This window comes from Sinocyclocheilus rhinocerous, unplaced genomic scaffold (assembly GCF_001515625.1).
Source record: "Sinocyclocheilus rhinocerous isolate Xijiao unplaced genomic scaffold, SAMN03320098_v1.1 scaffold1004, whole genome shotgun sequence".
NCBI lineage: Eukaryota > Metazoa > Chordata > Actinopteri > Cypriniformes > Cyprinidae > Sinocyclocheilus > Sinocyclocheilus rhinocerous.
The window spans coordinates 836,183-851,931 of NW_015627248.1; the positions used below are offsets into that span (position 1 = coordinate 836,183).

The window sequence follows — 15,749 nt, forward strand, 5'->3', positions numbered from 1 at the left end:
ATATGCTTTATACAGAGGCAAGAGGAAAAGAAAAAATACCATCGAAAAAGACAGTAAGTTCCCCTCAGACATACATTCATATAAACTCCTACCCCTAATTGAATCGCGATTTGTTTAGCATCTCAACCGATTTGAATCGTCACATATTTAAATCGATTTTCAACCGGCTCGCGGTTAATCGTTACATCCCTAATCCTTGCTGAATAAAAGCATTAATTTCTTTAAAAAAATAATAAAATACTGACCTCATATGGTAGCATATGTGATATAATTAAAATATATATCAAATTAGATGTACAGAAAAGTGTCGAAACATAAATAAACATGTTATATTCTTAAATGCACAATATTTAATCAAACTTTACTCAAAAGTATTTAAACAGGAAATTATTCATTGACAAAGTCTAGTGCACAGCGTGGTAAAAATACAAAGTTCTGTCATGAAACTCTAGATGGCGCAGGCCGATAGGTTCTAACTCAGTCTGACATAATGACATTATTCACGTGGCGCAGCTGATTGGTTCTTTTTGTATCAACTGTCAATGAGCTTGCTGCTCAACATTCAAATACTTGGCTAATGCTCGCTGTAGCAGTTGCAGCGCGCTTCAGAAACCCTCAACCTTCCCCAGCTCCACCTGTATAGATCTGCTACGGGGTGACTTCATGTATGTTTTATATGGGGTTGTCTCATATATGTTATATGTGACCCTGGACCACAAAACCAGTCTTAAGTCGCTGGGGTATATTTCTAGCAATAGCCAAAAAAACATTGTATGGGTCAAAATTTCATGGATGTACTGGCAGTAGCAAGTCTCGGTACTTGCTCTGCAGCGGCAGCAGCGTAGCAGATCTATTCATGCCAAGACCAAACACACTGACATAGCCATGTATATTACCATGCTAAACTCTCTGAGAGTTGTCATGGCAGAACTGTATTTCTAAAAAAAAAAAAAAACACACATTTTCCTTTTCTTGTATCAGTCACTGACAGAGTGCCTTTTGAAGATGCGAGATTGGGATTCTGAGGACGAGAGCTGCATTGATGGCAGCACTAATGCAGCTGGAGCTGAGAATGGTGACAGTTCAGGTTCAAGCTCTTGTGGTTAATTTGGGAATATTCTTAGTTTGATTTGAAGTCAGGTCTTGAGGTGTCGTCTCATGAGTTTTTTGTGCTTGCAGATTTCCATCAGAAGCAAAAAGTACAGAAACTTATTGAAGCGGCCAAGGTACTCCTACTCACATCCTGGTTGTCTCAAACCTAGTGAAACACCTAGATACCACATATGACTGCCAAACATCCTGTCAAGTATGGCAGCTCACTGGGGTTTGAAACACAACCCTTATGTGTCAGTTTAAATGAATAACTTCTGTCTACATCCACAATATTCAGATATGCTGCTAACAGATATGATGCGGTAGATAAGTTAGTCCTCTTTGTCACAGATGAGTGCAGACTTGAAGTCCATGGAGGAGCACAAGAACAGAGTGTTAGCCAAACTCGCAGATGAAATTAAAGCCAAAGAAGATCTCCAAGGTAAACACTTCCACTAGAGTTGAAACAGGTGCTGATGCATGAACCTTTTAATTTGATATATAATTATGTTTTGATTGATTGTAGAAAGAAAATGTGACCTATTCATTCATAATGGGAATCTTTAGGCACCTTACAATTTTATTTTCGATTGATTTGTATTCCTATCTTGCTGAATTAATCATAACATCACAACATATTTGCTTTCCCACCTGATATTCTTGGAAAACACCTGCTATGCAATTATTATGAGTAATAAAAGTGGATCTGATTTGCTTTGGCCTGAATATATCAAACATGATCTTTCAGACTGTAAATGAAGACTTGTTTTCTTGTTTCTCTGTATTCTCAGAGGGGATCAAACAGCTTGAGGAGCAGAAGGAGGTGTTGGAATCAGAGAGTGCCAGCTATGCTAGTGAAAGCCAGAAACTCCAGCAGAAACTCCAGATCGTGACTGAGATGTACCAGGAGAATGAACTCAAACTACACAGGTTTGAACCGTGGAAAATCCTTATCCTCCATTCAGTGTCTCTGAAGTCTTTTTTTATTGGAATTTCAAATACTAATGCTAATCATTCAATTATTTCTTGGACTCTTGTCAGGATGTTGACAGTGGAGGAGAAGGAGCGCTTCCAGAAGGAGGAGAAGCTCAACAAGGCAGGCAAGAAGATCAGTCTTGCTGCAGAGGAGCTCAACACTTACAGGTCAGAGCAAATTGTTTAGCGCACATGAGGAAGTCGAGTTAAGTATGATATAGTATGTGATAAAATCAAAGGAAATGGTCTCTGAGAAGGGGAGAATACTTGAAACATAATGAACATTCACTAAAAGAGGAAGTTTACATTATAGTCTCTTTCACTATGTTTATATAGACAACGAGCCAAAGACCTAGAGGAAGAACTGGAGCGGACGTCACTGGCCTACAAGAATCAGGTGACACACTAGTAATGCTACAGAGTTACAACGTCTCTACATGATTTATATTGATAAAGGTGCTTCAGTGGCACATGCTGATGATACCCACGCTGAATATGTTTATTATAACCTATTATTATTTTTAGACAACATTTACTCAAAATACTCTCATGTAAGAAATATCTGAAACCACAAAATGTTGATGAAATTGTTGGTAGATTTTGGAACTGACATTAGGGGGAGACATTATACATAACGTCTCTACATGATTTATATTGATAAAAGTTCTTCAGTGGCACATGCTGATGATACCCACGCTGAATATGTTTATTATAACCTATTATTATTTTTAGACAACATTTACTCAAAATACTCTCATGTAAGAAATATCTGAAACCACAAAATGTTGATGAAATTGTTGGTAGATTTTGGAACTGACATTAGGGGGAGACATTATACATCCTTATATCAGTCTATCATTATGATGTAGACCTATGTGACTGATATGAGGATGTATAATTCATAATTAATTAATTATAATTATTTAATATAAATATGTATTATATAAATTATTCTTTTTTTTTCTACCACAAATGAGACAGATAGATAGATAGATAGATAGATATGCATGTATATGTACACACAGTATAATATATACAAAATGATATATGACCAATATGAGAATGTATAATAAATAAAATGATATAAAAATATTAAAAAATATATAAATTATATAAATATTTTACATGAATCATTCTTTTACCACCACATTATTTATTTACCACCACAAATGAGAGTGATATCTCATATATACTTATATCATATCAGTTTATCATTTCTATATATGAATATTTATTATATATATTTTTTTTTTTTTTCTTTTTTCTACCAGATTACTTCTCATGAGAAAAAGGCTCATGATAACTGGGTAAGTTGTTTTCAGACCACTTATATTTGATCCGTACCAGTCATCAGTAGCTTTATTGTGTCAGAAGTATACTGTTCTTATTGTCTGTGTTATAGCTAGCTGCAAGGGCAGCGGATCGAGACCTGGCTGATGTCAAGAGAGAAAATGCTCATCTCCGCCAGAAGTGAGATTGACTAGAGAGTATTTTACTGTAGTGTTTTATATACAGCAGAAGCAATATTTATCCATACATATTAATATGTTTACAATTGCAGGCTGACTGGTGCCCAATTCAAGTTTGAGATTCTTGAAAAGGATGTACGAGAGGGCAGACCTTTATTTAGAGGTCAGATACTCTTCACTTCCCTTTGGCTAGTACAGTGTTTCCCAACCTTTTTTTAGTTGCGGCACCCTTTGGAAATTTTAACAAACTTGGGGCACCCTACAAAATTAATTTTGTCACAATATTTGAATTTCTAACTTCGATATGATAATTTGAAAAGTATAGATATTCAGTACAACATGGAAGAACTGCAGAATATAATGTCATATAGATATTTTTAATATTATTAAAACATTTTGTCCATCAATGGTGGCAATCAGTAGGCTAATTTCTAATGAAAAGACCAATTTATATGACAGATTTTAATGTAGGCTTTTATACATATGTAAACATTATTTAATTACCATTATAACTAGCTATCTCACAAATTTTTGCTCACTCAGTGTTTTTTTCGGTGCATCTCTAATTATTGGCGACATCAGAAATGGATATTATATAATAGATGCTTTTTTGAACATTTTAGCAATTTAAAAATATTAAAAAATGATTTTTTACACGGCACCCCTGCTCTCGACAGACGGCACCCCAGGGTGCCGCAGCACCCCGGTTGGGGAACACTGGGCTAGTACATGTCTATGATTTAAAATGGTATTAACCATTAGCCATGCATTTCCCCATCTCATAGGTGAAAAATCTCCATATGGACCCTCTCCTCTTAGCCGACCATCTTCAGAAACACGGGCCTTCCTGTCCCCTCCTACACTAATGGACGGACCCCCTCGAGTCTCACCTCAGTTTATGGGTCCAGGCAGAGGTGATATACACACATCACTCCCTTTTTTTAATTCTGGGAAAAGTCTACTAGCTAGTATGAAAAATGTGATTCATTTTTGCATTCTCAGTCTTAAGTTGTCTAACAATATTTTGTGTGTGTGTCTGTGTATTACATGCATGAATCCAGTTCATCTCCCTTGAGATATAGTTAATATGTTTGCATTAGGGGTGTAATGGGTTTGGTTTACGTCACAGTTTCAGTATGGTTTGGTAAATACTTATGATAGGACATTTCTATACAGTTACCTATACACTACTGTTCAAAAGTTTAGGGTCAGTAAGATTTTTAATACTTTTATTCAGCAAGGATGCAAATAAATTGATCAAAAGTGGCAGTTTAATTCTGGGAAAAGTCTCCTAGCTAGTATGAAAAATGTGATTCATTTTTGCATTCTCAGTCTTAAGTTGTCTAACAATATTTTGTGTGTGTGTCTGTGTATTACATGCATGAATCCAGTTCATCTCCCTTGAGATATAGTTAATATGTTTGCATTAGGGGTGTAATGGGTTTGGTTTACGTCACAGTTTCAGTATGGTTTGGTAAATACTTATGATAGGACATTTCTATACAGTTACCTATACACTACTGTTCAAAAGTTTAGGGTCAGTAAGATTTTTAATACTTTTATTCAGCAAGGATGCAAATAAATTGATCAAAAGTGGCAGTGAAGGGATTTATAATGCTACAAAATATTTTATTTTAAATCAATTCATTTGATACTGAAAAAATGTCAGCTTCCACAAAAATATTAAGCAGCACAACTGTTTTCAACATTAATAATAACAATGTTTCGTGAGCAGCAAATCAGCATATTAGAATGATTTCTGAAGGATCATGTGACACTGAAGACTGGAGTACAAATAGAAAACATGTATTTTAAATTGTATTTTTATTTACAGAATTGCTGCTTTTACTGTAATTTTGATCAAATAAATGCAGTCTTGCTGAGCATAAGAGACCCCAAGCTTATATTCAGATTTTGAAAGAGCCCCTTTTATTTTATCTTTTACAGCAAAATGCAAAATCACAGAAAACAATTGACATTTTACTAATTGTTACAGTGTGGATGCATTTAAAAGAATATGTATCCAGTGCTATCTCCGAAACCACTCCAGTTAAATTTAGCATCTGTACGTTTTTTATTTACTTTAGGATAGTTAATGCATATCACTAATAATTAAAGACCTGCAAGATATACCAGTACCATTTTTGCAGTTTAAATGCATACTAAATCGTGGGTAGCAAATCATTTCCCAAGTTTGCATATAGATGAGTCTTGTCTTTCATTACCCTCGTTAATATTTTGTTGGTTGTCTCCCTTTCCTCGCTTTTCCATTCTTAACTTCCTCAAACATTTTTATGTGCCATTTCTCTCCACTCCATTCATCTTCCTTCACTCTCACTGTCACATAATCAGCATCCCGTGGCGGGGTAGAGCCCCCTAGTGGTGGGCCAGACTCTGATAGTGGCTCGTTGTCTCCCTCCTGGGACAGGGAACGCAGGGGCCCTCCCCCCCCTCCAGGTACAGTGATGTTCCCACTGCTGTGACTGCCCTGTAGCAGGAGGAAATACTTCTCTAGCTCTCAAAGATCAAGAATTATTGATAGAAGAACCATAAGCATATTAACATGACTGCCCATTTTTACATATCAACATATCACTAGTTTAGCCAATCATAACAGGTCTTTTACATAGTATTAAAGGTACAGTAAGGCAAAAAAAATGCCTGTTTATTTTTAATGATCAGAGAGAGGGAGGAAATAGTTGTGTAAAAGTAAATTCTGATGCAAGAAACAGTAATATTATAAATGGACTTCACAGAAAAAATATATGCTAAAACAAAATGAGGCTTATTTGCGCGATTCAATGTCAATTTGCTATTGATTTATGAATATTAAGCACTAAACTGTCTTGTGCCTATAATTTAGCCAACGGTGGGAAGTGAGAGGTGTTTCTGTTACTGAAGCTCAAACTCAGTTATTCAGAGGTGGCTGAGAAGCGCTGACTCAGCCGCACAGCTCATTGAAGAGTCACAGAACTTGGCCTTCTTTGTTCTAGACGTTTCTGTGTTTTTGGGCTGTGCGTCGGGCTTTGTCCCACTGCCCTCTGCTGCTCCTCACTGTTGGGCTGAATACTATCGATTCAGGGGCTGTGGACTAAATGTTCAGCGCAGTGATTAGTTATTTCATACTGTGGGTGTGAATAGCACAGGACATCACTGTATTTTTTAAATGTCATTAGCATCATTCCCATTACATCCTAGGTGTTCATGGGCCAATCATTTTCAAATGTTAAGTTTTGTTTTTGTTTGTAATGTACAATGCATTTTGAAAGGGACTTGAATTTAGTTATAATAATATGAATTAATTAATTATTGTTATATATTTAAAATATATTGTTTAATGTTACATTTTTATTTTATAAATATATTTTTAAATAATTATTTGTAAGTTTTTGTTTTTAATTGTAATAAATTATCCATTTCTCTGATAGTGTCTGAAAGGCTCTTAAATTTAGAATACTAGAATATTGAGAATAATAATATAATTAAAAATTATTTGTAAAAAAAAAAAATTAAATTGCATTTTGTTTTTATTTGTAATAAAATGTTTACAAGGCTCTTGAGTTTATTTAGAATAAATAATGTATATAAAAATATAATATTATATTTATATAAATTATAATCTTGATTATAGAATAATTTAAATAAATGTATATTATATAGATATTCTTTTTTTTTTTTTTAAATAAATATGTTTATGAAAGATCACCCTCTCCCAGATCCGGGTTTGCCCTTTAGGAGGCCTCCTCCAGGTCCATATCCTATGGGTCCTTTGCCTCCTAGACCTCCACTTCCTCCTGAGCCATACTTTGGTGACAAATCAGGTGAGTCTTTCCATGTGACCGCCCCTGTGATATGTTTGACTTCTCCTCTGTTTCTCTTAAAGGTCATTTGTACCTGTGGAATTATAAATAGCCCATATGACTCACATATACAAGCCTAATAGTAACTTAGTAACTAATACTGAAAAACTGAGATACATATTCTAGTAAGTGGAGCAACAAAAACTCCATGCTAACTTGTTTTATGCAGCTCATGTAATAGCATTACCAAGGTATGAATGAGTTCTCTTTTCAGCAATCCTGAAGAATTAAAATGAAAATGTGAGAGTGGGAGTTTGGCTCAAAGATCCTAAGAGTATTTTTTCCTCTCTCTCTTTGTCCCAGATTCATCATTTCTAAGAAACAGCTCATCTATCAGTGAGAATGAGAGCAGAGAAGTGAGTAAACCTTCGATTGATGAGAAAAACTTAGTTTTTGTACATGCACATAACTGAAATGTGTCTTTTCACAGGGTCCTCACTCGATGCCTGGTGACATGAGATTGCCTCCTGATCCAGATTCAAGAATGGGGCCTCCTCCTGGCACCCGGTTCATAGGAATGCCCCCGCTGATGGACCCTAGGGACCCACACTTCCCACCCAGGGGCCCTTATGGACCTCCGGAGTTCTTTCCCCCTCGTGGACCTGGTGGTCCCCCCATAGGCAGTAAGTTAACTCTTTCCACTTGAAATGTGAAAGTGCATATGAAGCACATTTAACTTTTGCAATGTGACTTTTTCACAAACGAAAAGCATATTTAGTGGGACATGATTTAGGGAAAGAGTTTATTTAGTGATTTGATTGATAAAGTTAATAAGATTGGTTAATGTTATATTTTAATTATTTAAAATATAATTTATTATTTATTATTATTATTATTACACGTTTTAATTTTGCCATTTGATTTATTACAAGATAGGATTTTTTATATATATATATATTTTTTTTTTATATATTTACAAATTTAATTAAAGCTAATACTTAAAAAAATTGTTAATTTCATGGTTCTCATTATCATGAAAAACTTGGAAAAAACATGAACTTGGAATTATGAGTGCTATTTCCAGTAGTGATGTACAAATATTAACATTTTGATCAATATTGATAATAGTTGTAATGTTTTTGCAAATGAAAGCATGTTTAGTGGAAAATGATTTAGGGAAAGAATTTATTTTGTGATTTGATTGATAAAGTTGATATTATTGGTTAATATTTTTTATTATATAATTTATAATTTATGATTATCATTACACATTATCTAATTCATTATTATTATTATTATTATTATTATATTTGATTTATTACAGGATAGGACTCAGCTACTTGGATTTTTATATTTACAAATTTATTAAATCATTAAAAAAATATTAATTTCTGGGTATATTTATAGGAATTTAAGGTAGCATAATTTCAGAGTTTTCTGTCTGATTATTTGAAACTGTGTCTTAATACAAATTGATTTATTATTATTATTAAACATTTTACATAGGACTCTTTAAACATTTAATTAATTTATTAAATTATTTAAGCTATAAATATATTGTGTATATATATATATAGAAATTGGTACAAAACTGCATCACTTCAGGTTTTTCAGTCTGATTATTTGATACTGTGCTCTAGTACAAATTGGTAACTTTTATTACCATTTCCACTAGTGCGAGGGCCACTTCCCCCAGGAATGTTTCCCAGAGCTCCAATGCCACTCCGTCAACATATGGGCTATTTACCACCAAGACATTCGTCTGCCAGCTTCCCCCCCGGACCTCCACCCAGACCCTCCCCACCCGGCAGCGAGCAGCCCCCCGACCAGTCGCCCTCTCCTCATGATGTCATCTGATCTCTCACGCTCTCTTCCTCCCCGGCAAACTGTTTCTGACCTCCTGTTGTTGTGCTCAGGGTGTGTTTCCTTTGATATGTAACCGCAGTAGCCTTGTGGTTATCTCTTACTTTTTGTCTTAGTTGAAAGCGCAAGCATGGCAAAGGGTGCAGCACATGCCACTGGTTATAATATTAGGAAGAGCAAGTTGATGTCTGTATTTCAGGTACAGTATGTGCGCAGCCTTAGTGAACCTGTAGGTAAATTGTAAAAAGTCAATGAGACTGCCTTTTAACAGGATTATAGGTGCTCAGGTTTGTGATGTTCTGATGCTTTTTTTTTTTTTTTTAATGTAGATGATAAAAGGTCCTCATATTTGTCAAACTGTATATATAGAAAGTCTACTAAGTATATATTGTGAATAGGATGCTGTTTAAACAAGACTTTGGTAACTAACAAAAAAATCCAACAACTCAGTCCAGAGAACCGTCCATGTAGCGGATATATTTATAGTTTCCTCTAATAACAACTCATGCCTTAAAAATAGGTGGTCTGATTAATAATAAAAAAAGATGCCATTTGAAAAATACTGGATTAGTTTCATGTTTTCTTTGCTGAGACGTGCTAATGTATGTAACTTAGTAATGTACAGTATGAAGATGGATATTCATTATTTTATCCATAAATAATGGATATTTGCCAAAGATTACATTTGTTTATTTAATGTTATTAAATTATTAATGTTTTTAAAGATTAAGATGTAGATGTAATTATGAAGTACAGAAACATGTATAATCGCAGCATGAGAATCATTCATTTCATTTGTTTTACGATGACCATTAAGGGACGCATTTTAATATGCAGAGTAATAGAGTGCTTTGGAATTACTTAAGAGAAATTATTTTCATAACCGAGCACAGAAGGTGCATTGTTATAATTTTTGGAACATATTTTACACATCTTAACAAGTAATCAAGAATGTACCTACATATGAATCCCTAATTTCCAGACCTGGAAAAGCTAGGCCAAGCTCTAAAGTCTTTAAATCAGTAGAAATTAAGCTTTATAAGTGTAATCACTGTAACAAAAAAAAGTGAACTACTTTCCATTCAGTCTCCCATTGTGAAGCGTAAAGAGAAAAAATGCATTGTACATCAGAATTGCATAAAAACACAGAGACAAGATTGATTTTTTTTTTTTAATGCTTTTATTTTACCGATTAAAAGAAAATGCATTCGTTCAACATTAATTCAAATCAACATTCGGCTGGTTTACCCAATATCTGTCAGTTAACTTTTTCCCAAAGGTTTTCCTTCTTTATCGTGGAACCTCAAGATCACTTTTTCTCATTAAAATCTTCCCACCTGGCATGTTCACACCTGTGCCAGAGTACTTCCTGTTTGCAGATGTACATATAAAATCCAATGCTATGTGCTCACCGGAGACAAAAAAGTAGACAGAACACACCTGCCCAAATATTAAACATTTAAGATGGTAAAACCATTTTTGCAAAACAACAACAAAATCCAATGCTATGTGCTCACCGGAGACAAAAAAGTAGACAGAACACACCTGCCCAAATATTAAACATTTAAGATGGTAAAACCATTTTTGCAAACAACAACGCTTATAAACTTTTTTCAATGTTCATAAATAGAACCCGGACATGTGTTGCATAAAAGTATATACGCTGATATATATATACGCATATGCACGTTATCTTATTTAACTCCCCGTTAAGTTTATAAGGTAGCAGCGTGGTCTTCGCACTGCTGGTGCCCCATGATGGCCACTTCTTTATTGCAAACTGTCCTGATTTTAAACAAATGCACAACATTCGTACCACTTATAACTGGGGCCTTCTGGCCAGTCTCATAGAGACCATGTCTGTAACCCACGGTCGCCCCTGAAACGGAGTTGGCTTCCGAAGAATCAAGATCTTAAAACAATAATAATAATAACAATAGTAAGGCCAAGTATCATTGCAAGTTAGGTTATTTCCATTTGAGTGACAGAAAAAAGAAAAGAAAAAGCCAAAGAAAGAAAAACAAGTTAAGAGCCATTGGATCGTATGCATTCCGTTTGCATAGTTTTTGACTTTGCCGTTAACGCAAGCCGACCAGAGAGAGAAAGAGAAAGAGAAAGAGAGGCCCGCGTCAAGCTAGAGATCGGACCTGCAGTGGAAACTCAGACTGTTCGTTTTACCAAAGGCTGGCGTGAGGTCGATAATCGGTAAGGTAGCTGTCTGAAAAAAAGCTATAAATCACTGACCGTCTCAGATGGGGTCATAGCAGGCCTCTTTCTCCTTACTACGAGATTGTGAAATGCATATAACGTTTCCGAAAGAAAAAAAAATCTGGGATCCAACTGAGTTGTAACAACCGACTGGTCACATCGATCGTCAATAAAAACCTACGCTTGCTCTCAAATGGCTCAAGAATTTCATCGTAGGACCAGTCGAACGCTGATTCCAGGATCCCGAACCAAAACGGAATAAAAGAGTAAAAAAATATTCATTTCATGCAGACATTTGGCCATTTTAGTTTGTTTTTAACTCCCCAGTGGAATGTTCCTAACACATCTCATAGCAGCTTATAGGTCCGATAGAACCAACCTTGATTTTCAATAGTTAAATTACATTCACTCTTCACAGTGAAACAGGTGCATTGTAAGAGAGATCTAACGTATGTTGACCAAAGCCACAGCACAGCTGTGGACCACCTCCCAAGTCCAACCATTAGTACATTTATCTAATAGTAGTTGTCGTAATACGATAGTAGTAGTACATCTCGGCCCATCAGCCATTGGCCCTGCCCTCTGCCAGCATGCGGGCACTTCGGAAAAAAAAAAAAAAGTGTCGTATCACCGTTATCTTTGGCAGCTGACGCAGATGATGCGCTGACAGAAGTTAAATCCAGTGACTTTGTTGAGAAGATTCTTCATTAATGGAAACTTTAACGGTGAGAGGCCTGAGCTATTGGACTCCATTTTGTTTCCTCCACACGTCTTAACAGTAACCCTGAGAATGGCTGTTTCCTGTTCACTGCTGAGGAAGTGGTACGCTTTGTACTGAACACACACCTTCTCTGATGGATGCACTTTTTGAATGTTTACACGACACACTCGCACACAGAGAGATTGCAAAGAAAAACAAGACGAAAACACTGATGCTATGTCTTTGTAACGCTTCGTAGACTTGGTCGACCGGGAACGTACGGTGACGTGGGTTTGAAATGAAAGCTATTCGGGGTTGTAGGCACGGTATGAATGCTTTAGCAGTTTGTAACGTGTCGTACGCTGTCGTTCTCCGCCAACTCTAGTCAAAAATCGATGTACAACGAACAAGCTCCGAATTAAGAACACACTTATTGAAATTGTTTTTTGGTGCTGTACCAAGTAGAACTTTTTGAAATGAACTAAAAAAAAAAAAACAGAATCCTGGCACACGTTTAAGAGCGTTCCGACATATTCATTACAGCATGTTAGGCACCTATGTCAACGCACCTGAAAACAGCATTTTTAGTCTGTGGTTTATTCAAAAAGGGAGTGAATTTAACAGATTTTAAACCACAATGACCCTTTTTGCGTTCTGTGCCACCAACCACGAAAATCTGCCGTTTTCACCAATGTTGACATAGGTACCACAATAGGTTGTAAACTTGTCAACATTTAGTCAATCTGGATCTCTGCTTCGCATTTATAAAATGTCGAATTACATCAACCCTTCATGCACATGCCAAGAGTTGTTCGATCTCATTGGTTAAATACTTCAAACCTTTTTTGGACCACAAACAACAAATCCCGACAAGATCATAAGCTAAATTGCTAGGTCACCCCTCACTTGATAAGCTTGCATATAAAGATCGTTTTCATGCTGCGAAGGTTTGCTTTGGCTGTATGTTGTTTTTGTCATAAGCGCAGATCTTCCAGGAAGATTGGGGCGATGGCTTCCATTTCAAACCTGGTTTGGCTTTGGGTAGTCGATACCGCCAAATAACAGGAAGTTCTGAGGCCTGACAGATTAACGGTTTGCTAGGCAACTTAACGGTTTTAAAAAGCACTCCGCTCTTTGACGAGTCGACAAAATAAAGATATGCTCATGAAAGAGAGGATTCTGCAGAGGAAAAACACTGCCGCTTTCAAGAAGGCTTTAGTTTGACATTCACTTTTTTCAGCTATGCAAGTAACCACGACCTCCTTCGACTATGATTTAAAAAAAAACAAATAGACAATATATGTAAAAGCAAACAACACACTGACTTCAATTGCTAAACTAGGGAAATTAGACAAAAAATAAAACCAGCAACTTATAAAGCGCATTCTTTTGGAAGAGCTTTCTTTCCTCCACAAACACTACAAAGTCTTGCCCATCGAGCATGCCAACCCTTTGAACGAAGCTTCAACAAAAGCTTTCGACTGGAAAAGTACCACAAGTGCAGGAATCCTGAGATATGGAACAAGCAAACGTCTGTCTCCCGCCATCTAATGCTTTACAGATGAAATACCACGGCCTGGATTCAATCCGTTCGGAGCGTGTTCGCCCTCAATTACGATCCGTCGCTCAAGTTGACGCACTTCAGTAGGGAATTACAACAATGTTAACTCCAAACAGACCGAGGCCGAGGCCATAAACACACTGATTATGACGTAGTAAGGGGGAGTTCAAGGCAACTGTGACTCAAGAAGAACAATTAAAACTGACAGAACAGCTGATTGTTTTCACTCTTACCAAAATATCATAACCTTCATCTTCATCTTCCTTGTCATATATTTTTTGCCTACCTGAGACAGACGGGAAGGACTTCTTAAAACAAAAACACACAAGAAAACAAGAAAAAGAACAAACACCTATGGCTGGGCCCAGATATTGTGCTGCAGGGCGGTCAGCATGCAGGTGTCATACACCAGACTGAAAACCTCTACGATTGGTTTCACCAGCAGAGGTGCGTCTACTTCCAGGTTGAGAAAAACCAGCGGGATCTGCGTCCCGAACACGTCGTTTCCACCAATCCTCATTTCTGAATAACAATTACATACTGAGGAACAAAGAGGAAGGGTCGTATCTGCTGTGGATCAGTCCTGTCCCTTGGCTGGAAGACTAATCTCCCTATAAAAAGGTCAACGTGAACGTGGGATTTCATCGTTGCAGAAGCCAAGAAGGATCAATTGATAGTTTGAGGTAACTCCACACTTTCTAGGGGGAAACCAACAAACAGACAAAGCGAGAGAATGAACAACTCACTGTACAACTTTTAAGCTAGCTGTATAAAAGCCCCTCTCTACCATTCACTCAATTAGCTACTAAACCAATACCCAACTATACTTTCCTAGTAATAAGCAGGATATATAGATATAGATATAAATATAGAGCTAATACTGATTAAACACAGCACATATAAAGGATTAAATTCACACTACAAGAATAAACAAAAACAAAATCAAAAAGCAATGAAAGAAAAAAAAACTATGTAAAATGAGAAGGGCCCATTTAGTGAAAGATCACCAAGCACAGGGTTAGAGAGGGCGTCTGCGTCTACATGCCCGCGCTGAAACTCTGCATCTCGCGGTGGAAGTGCTGAGTGGGTTCGTTCAGGACCACGCTGTTGTCCATGGAGGGATGCCAGACGCGGCCCAAGCCCAGGGACACCTCCTTGACTAGATTGTGGACGGGGTCGCCCTCGATGTACACCGACTGGTCCGGGTCAAAGTCGATGCTCTCTTCGGACACCTCCAGGACTTTGAGGTTGGACCCACGCAGGCAATTCAAAAACACAAACAACACACACACAAAAAATAATGACCTATGTTATGTTTGATTATACACAGTCATGGTACAAAATTGTATTTAGATTTTTTTCTTTGTTATTATTATTATTATTATTATTATTACTATTATTATTATTAGTAGTAGTAGTAGTAGTAGTAGTATTTTATTATTATTATTATATGTACATTTTAATTATTAATTTTGGAATAAAGGTTTATGTAGAGGGGAAAATGTTCAATTTTGCAATTGTATAAGGTTTTTTGCCAAGCCCAGGGACACCTCCTTGACTAGATTGTGGACGGGGGCGCCCTCGATGTACACCGACTGGTCCGGGTCAAAGTCGATGCTCTCTTCGGACACCTCCAGGACTTTGAGGTTGGACCCACGCAGGCGAGAGATGGCCACCAGGTTGTGTGACCACACAGTGTAGCCTGTGGAGCAAGAGAAACGACATGCATGGTAAAATGGCTACTACTCACAAAAAGAGGAGGCTGCTTTATTGACTCACTGATTCTTGAGACATGAGAGAAAAACTACAAAAGTAAAAATACGCTTAAGTACCAATGGTTAATTTGAATAAAAATGTCATGTGGGTAAGTACTGTCAGATACAAAAATTATGTGTACACCATGTCAAAAATGTATTATTAATATTGCAATTTTGTATTAAGATTGATGAATGAATAAATTGAGATTACAGGACAAAAAAATTACAGTCATGACAAAATAGTATGTTGCCCAGCACACGTTTTAAATCCGAGCCATTTTGTTTTCCTGCCGTTATTGGCTATTAATGTCACCGATTTAAAAG

The 15,749-nt window shown here is 36.5% G+C and overlaps 2 protein-coding genes across 7 annotated transcripts in view; one reads left to right on the forward strand and one right to left on the reverse strand.

The window, feature by feature from the left end:
• The window catches only part of LOC107725376 (cTAGE family member 5-like), a 23,216-nt gene extending 13,457 nt beyond the window's left edge, over positions 1-9,759 (forward strand). For 4 of the 6 annotated variants that reach the window (XM_016534615.1, XM_016534638.1, XM_016534646.1 and 1 more), the window contains 15 exons: positions 982-1,087; positions 1,180-1,226; positions 1,444-1,534; positions 1,884-2,022; positions 2,134-2,235; positions 2,404-2,464; positions 3,339-3,374; positions 3,470-3,537; positions 3,629-3,699; positions 4,322-4,450; positions 5,889-5,993; positions 7,238-7,357; positions 7,700-7,752; positions 7,827-8,019; positions 9,012-9,759. In XM_016534615.1, coding sequence (XP_016390101.1) covers positions 982-1,087; positions 1,180-1,226; positions 1,444-1,534; positions 1,884-2,022; positions 2,134-2,235; positions 2,404-2,464; positions 3,339-3,374; positions 3,470-3,537; positions 3,629-3,699; positions 4,322-4,450; positions 5,889-5,993; positions 7,238-7,357; positions 7,700-7,752; positions 7,827-8,019; positions 9,012-9,193 — 1,503 coding nt within the window. In that variant the 3' untranslated portion in view covers positions 9,194-9,759. The remainder of the gene's footprint in view (positions 1-981; positions 1,088-1,179; positions 1,227-1,443; positions 1,535-1,883; positions 2,023-2,133; positions 2,236-2,403; positions 2,465-3,338; positions 3,375-3,469; positions 3,538-3,628; positions 3,700-4,321; positions 4,451-5,888; positions 5,994-7,237; positions 7,358-7,699; positions 7,753-7,826; positions 8,020-9,011) is intronic. The other 2 variants (XM_016534623.1, XM_016534630.1) reach the window with 2 other exon arrangements.
• Positions 9,760-11,468: 1,709 nt separating this feature from the next.
• The window catches only part of LOC107725427 (F-box only protein 33-like), a 9,312-nt gene continuing 5,031 nt past the window's right edge, over positions 11,469-15,749 (reverse strand). Inside the window, exons 4-5 of the mRNA XM_016534672.1 lie at positions 15,300-15,370; positions 11,469-14,900 (exon numbers count right to left, since the gene is read on the reverse strand). Coding sequence (XP_016390158.1) covers positions 14,706-14,900; positions 15,300-15,370 — 266 coding nt within the window. The 3' untranslated portion in view covers positions 11,469-14,705. The remainder of the gene's footprint in view (positions 14,901-15,299; positions 15,371-15,749) is intronic.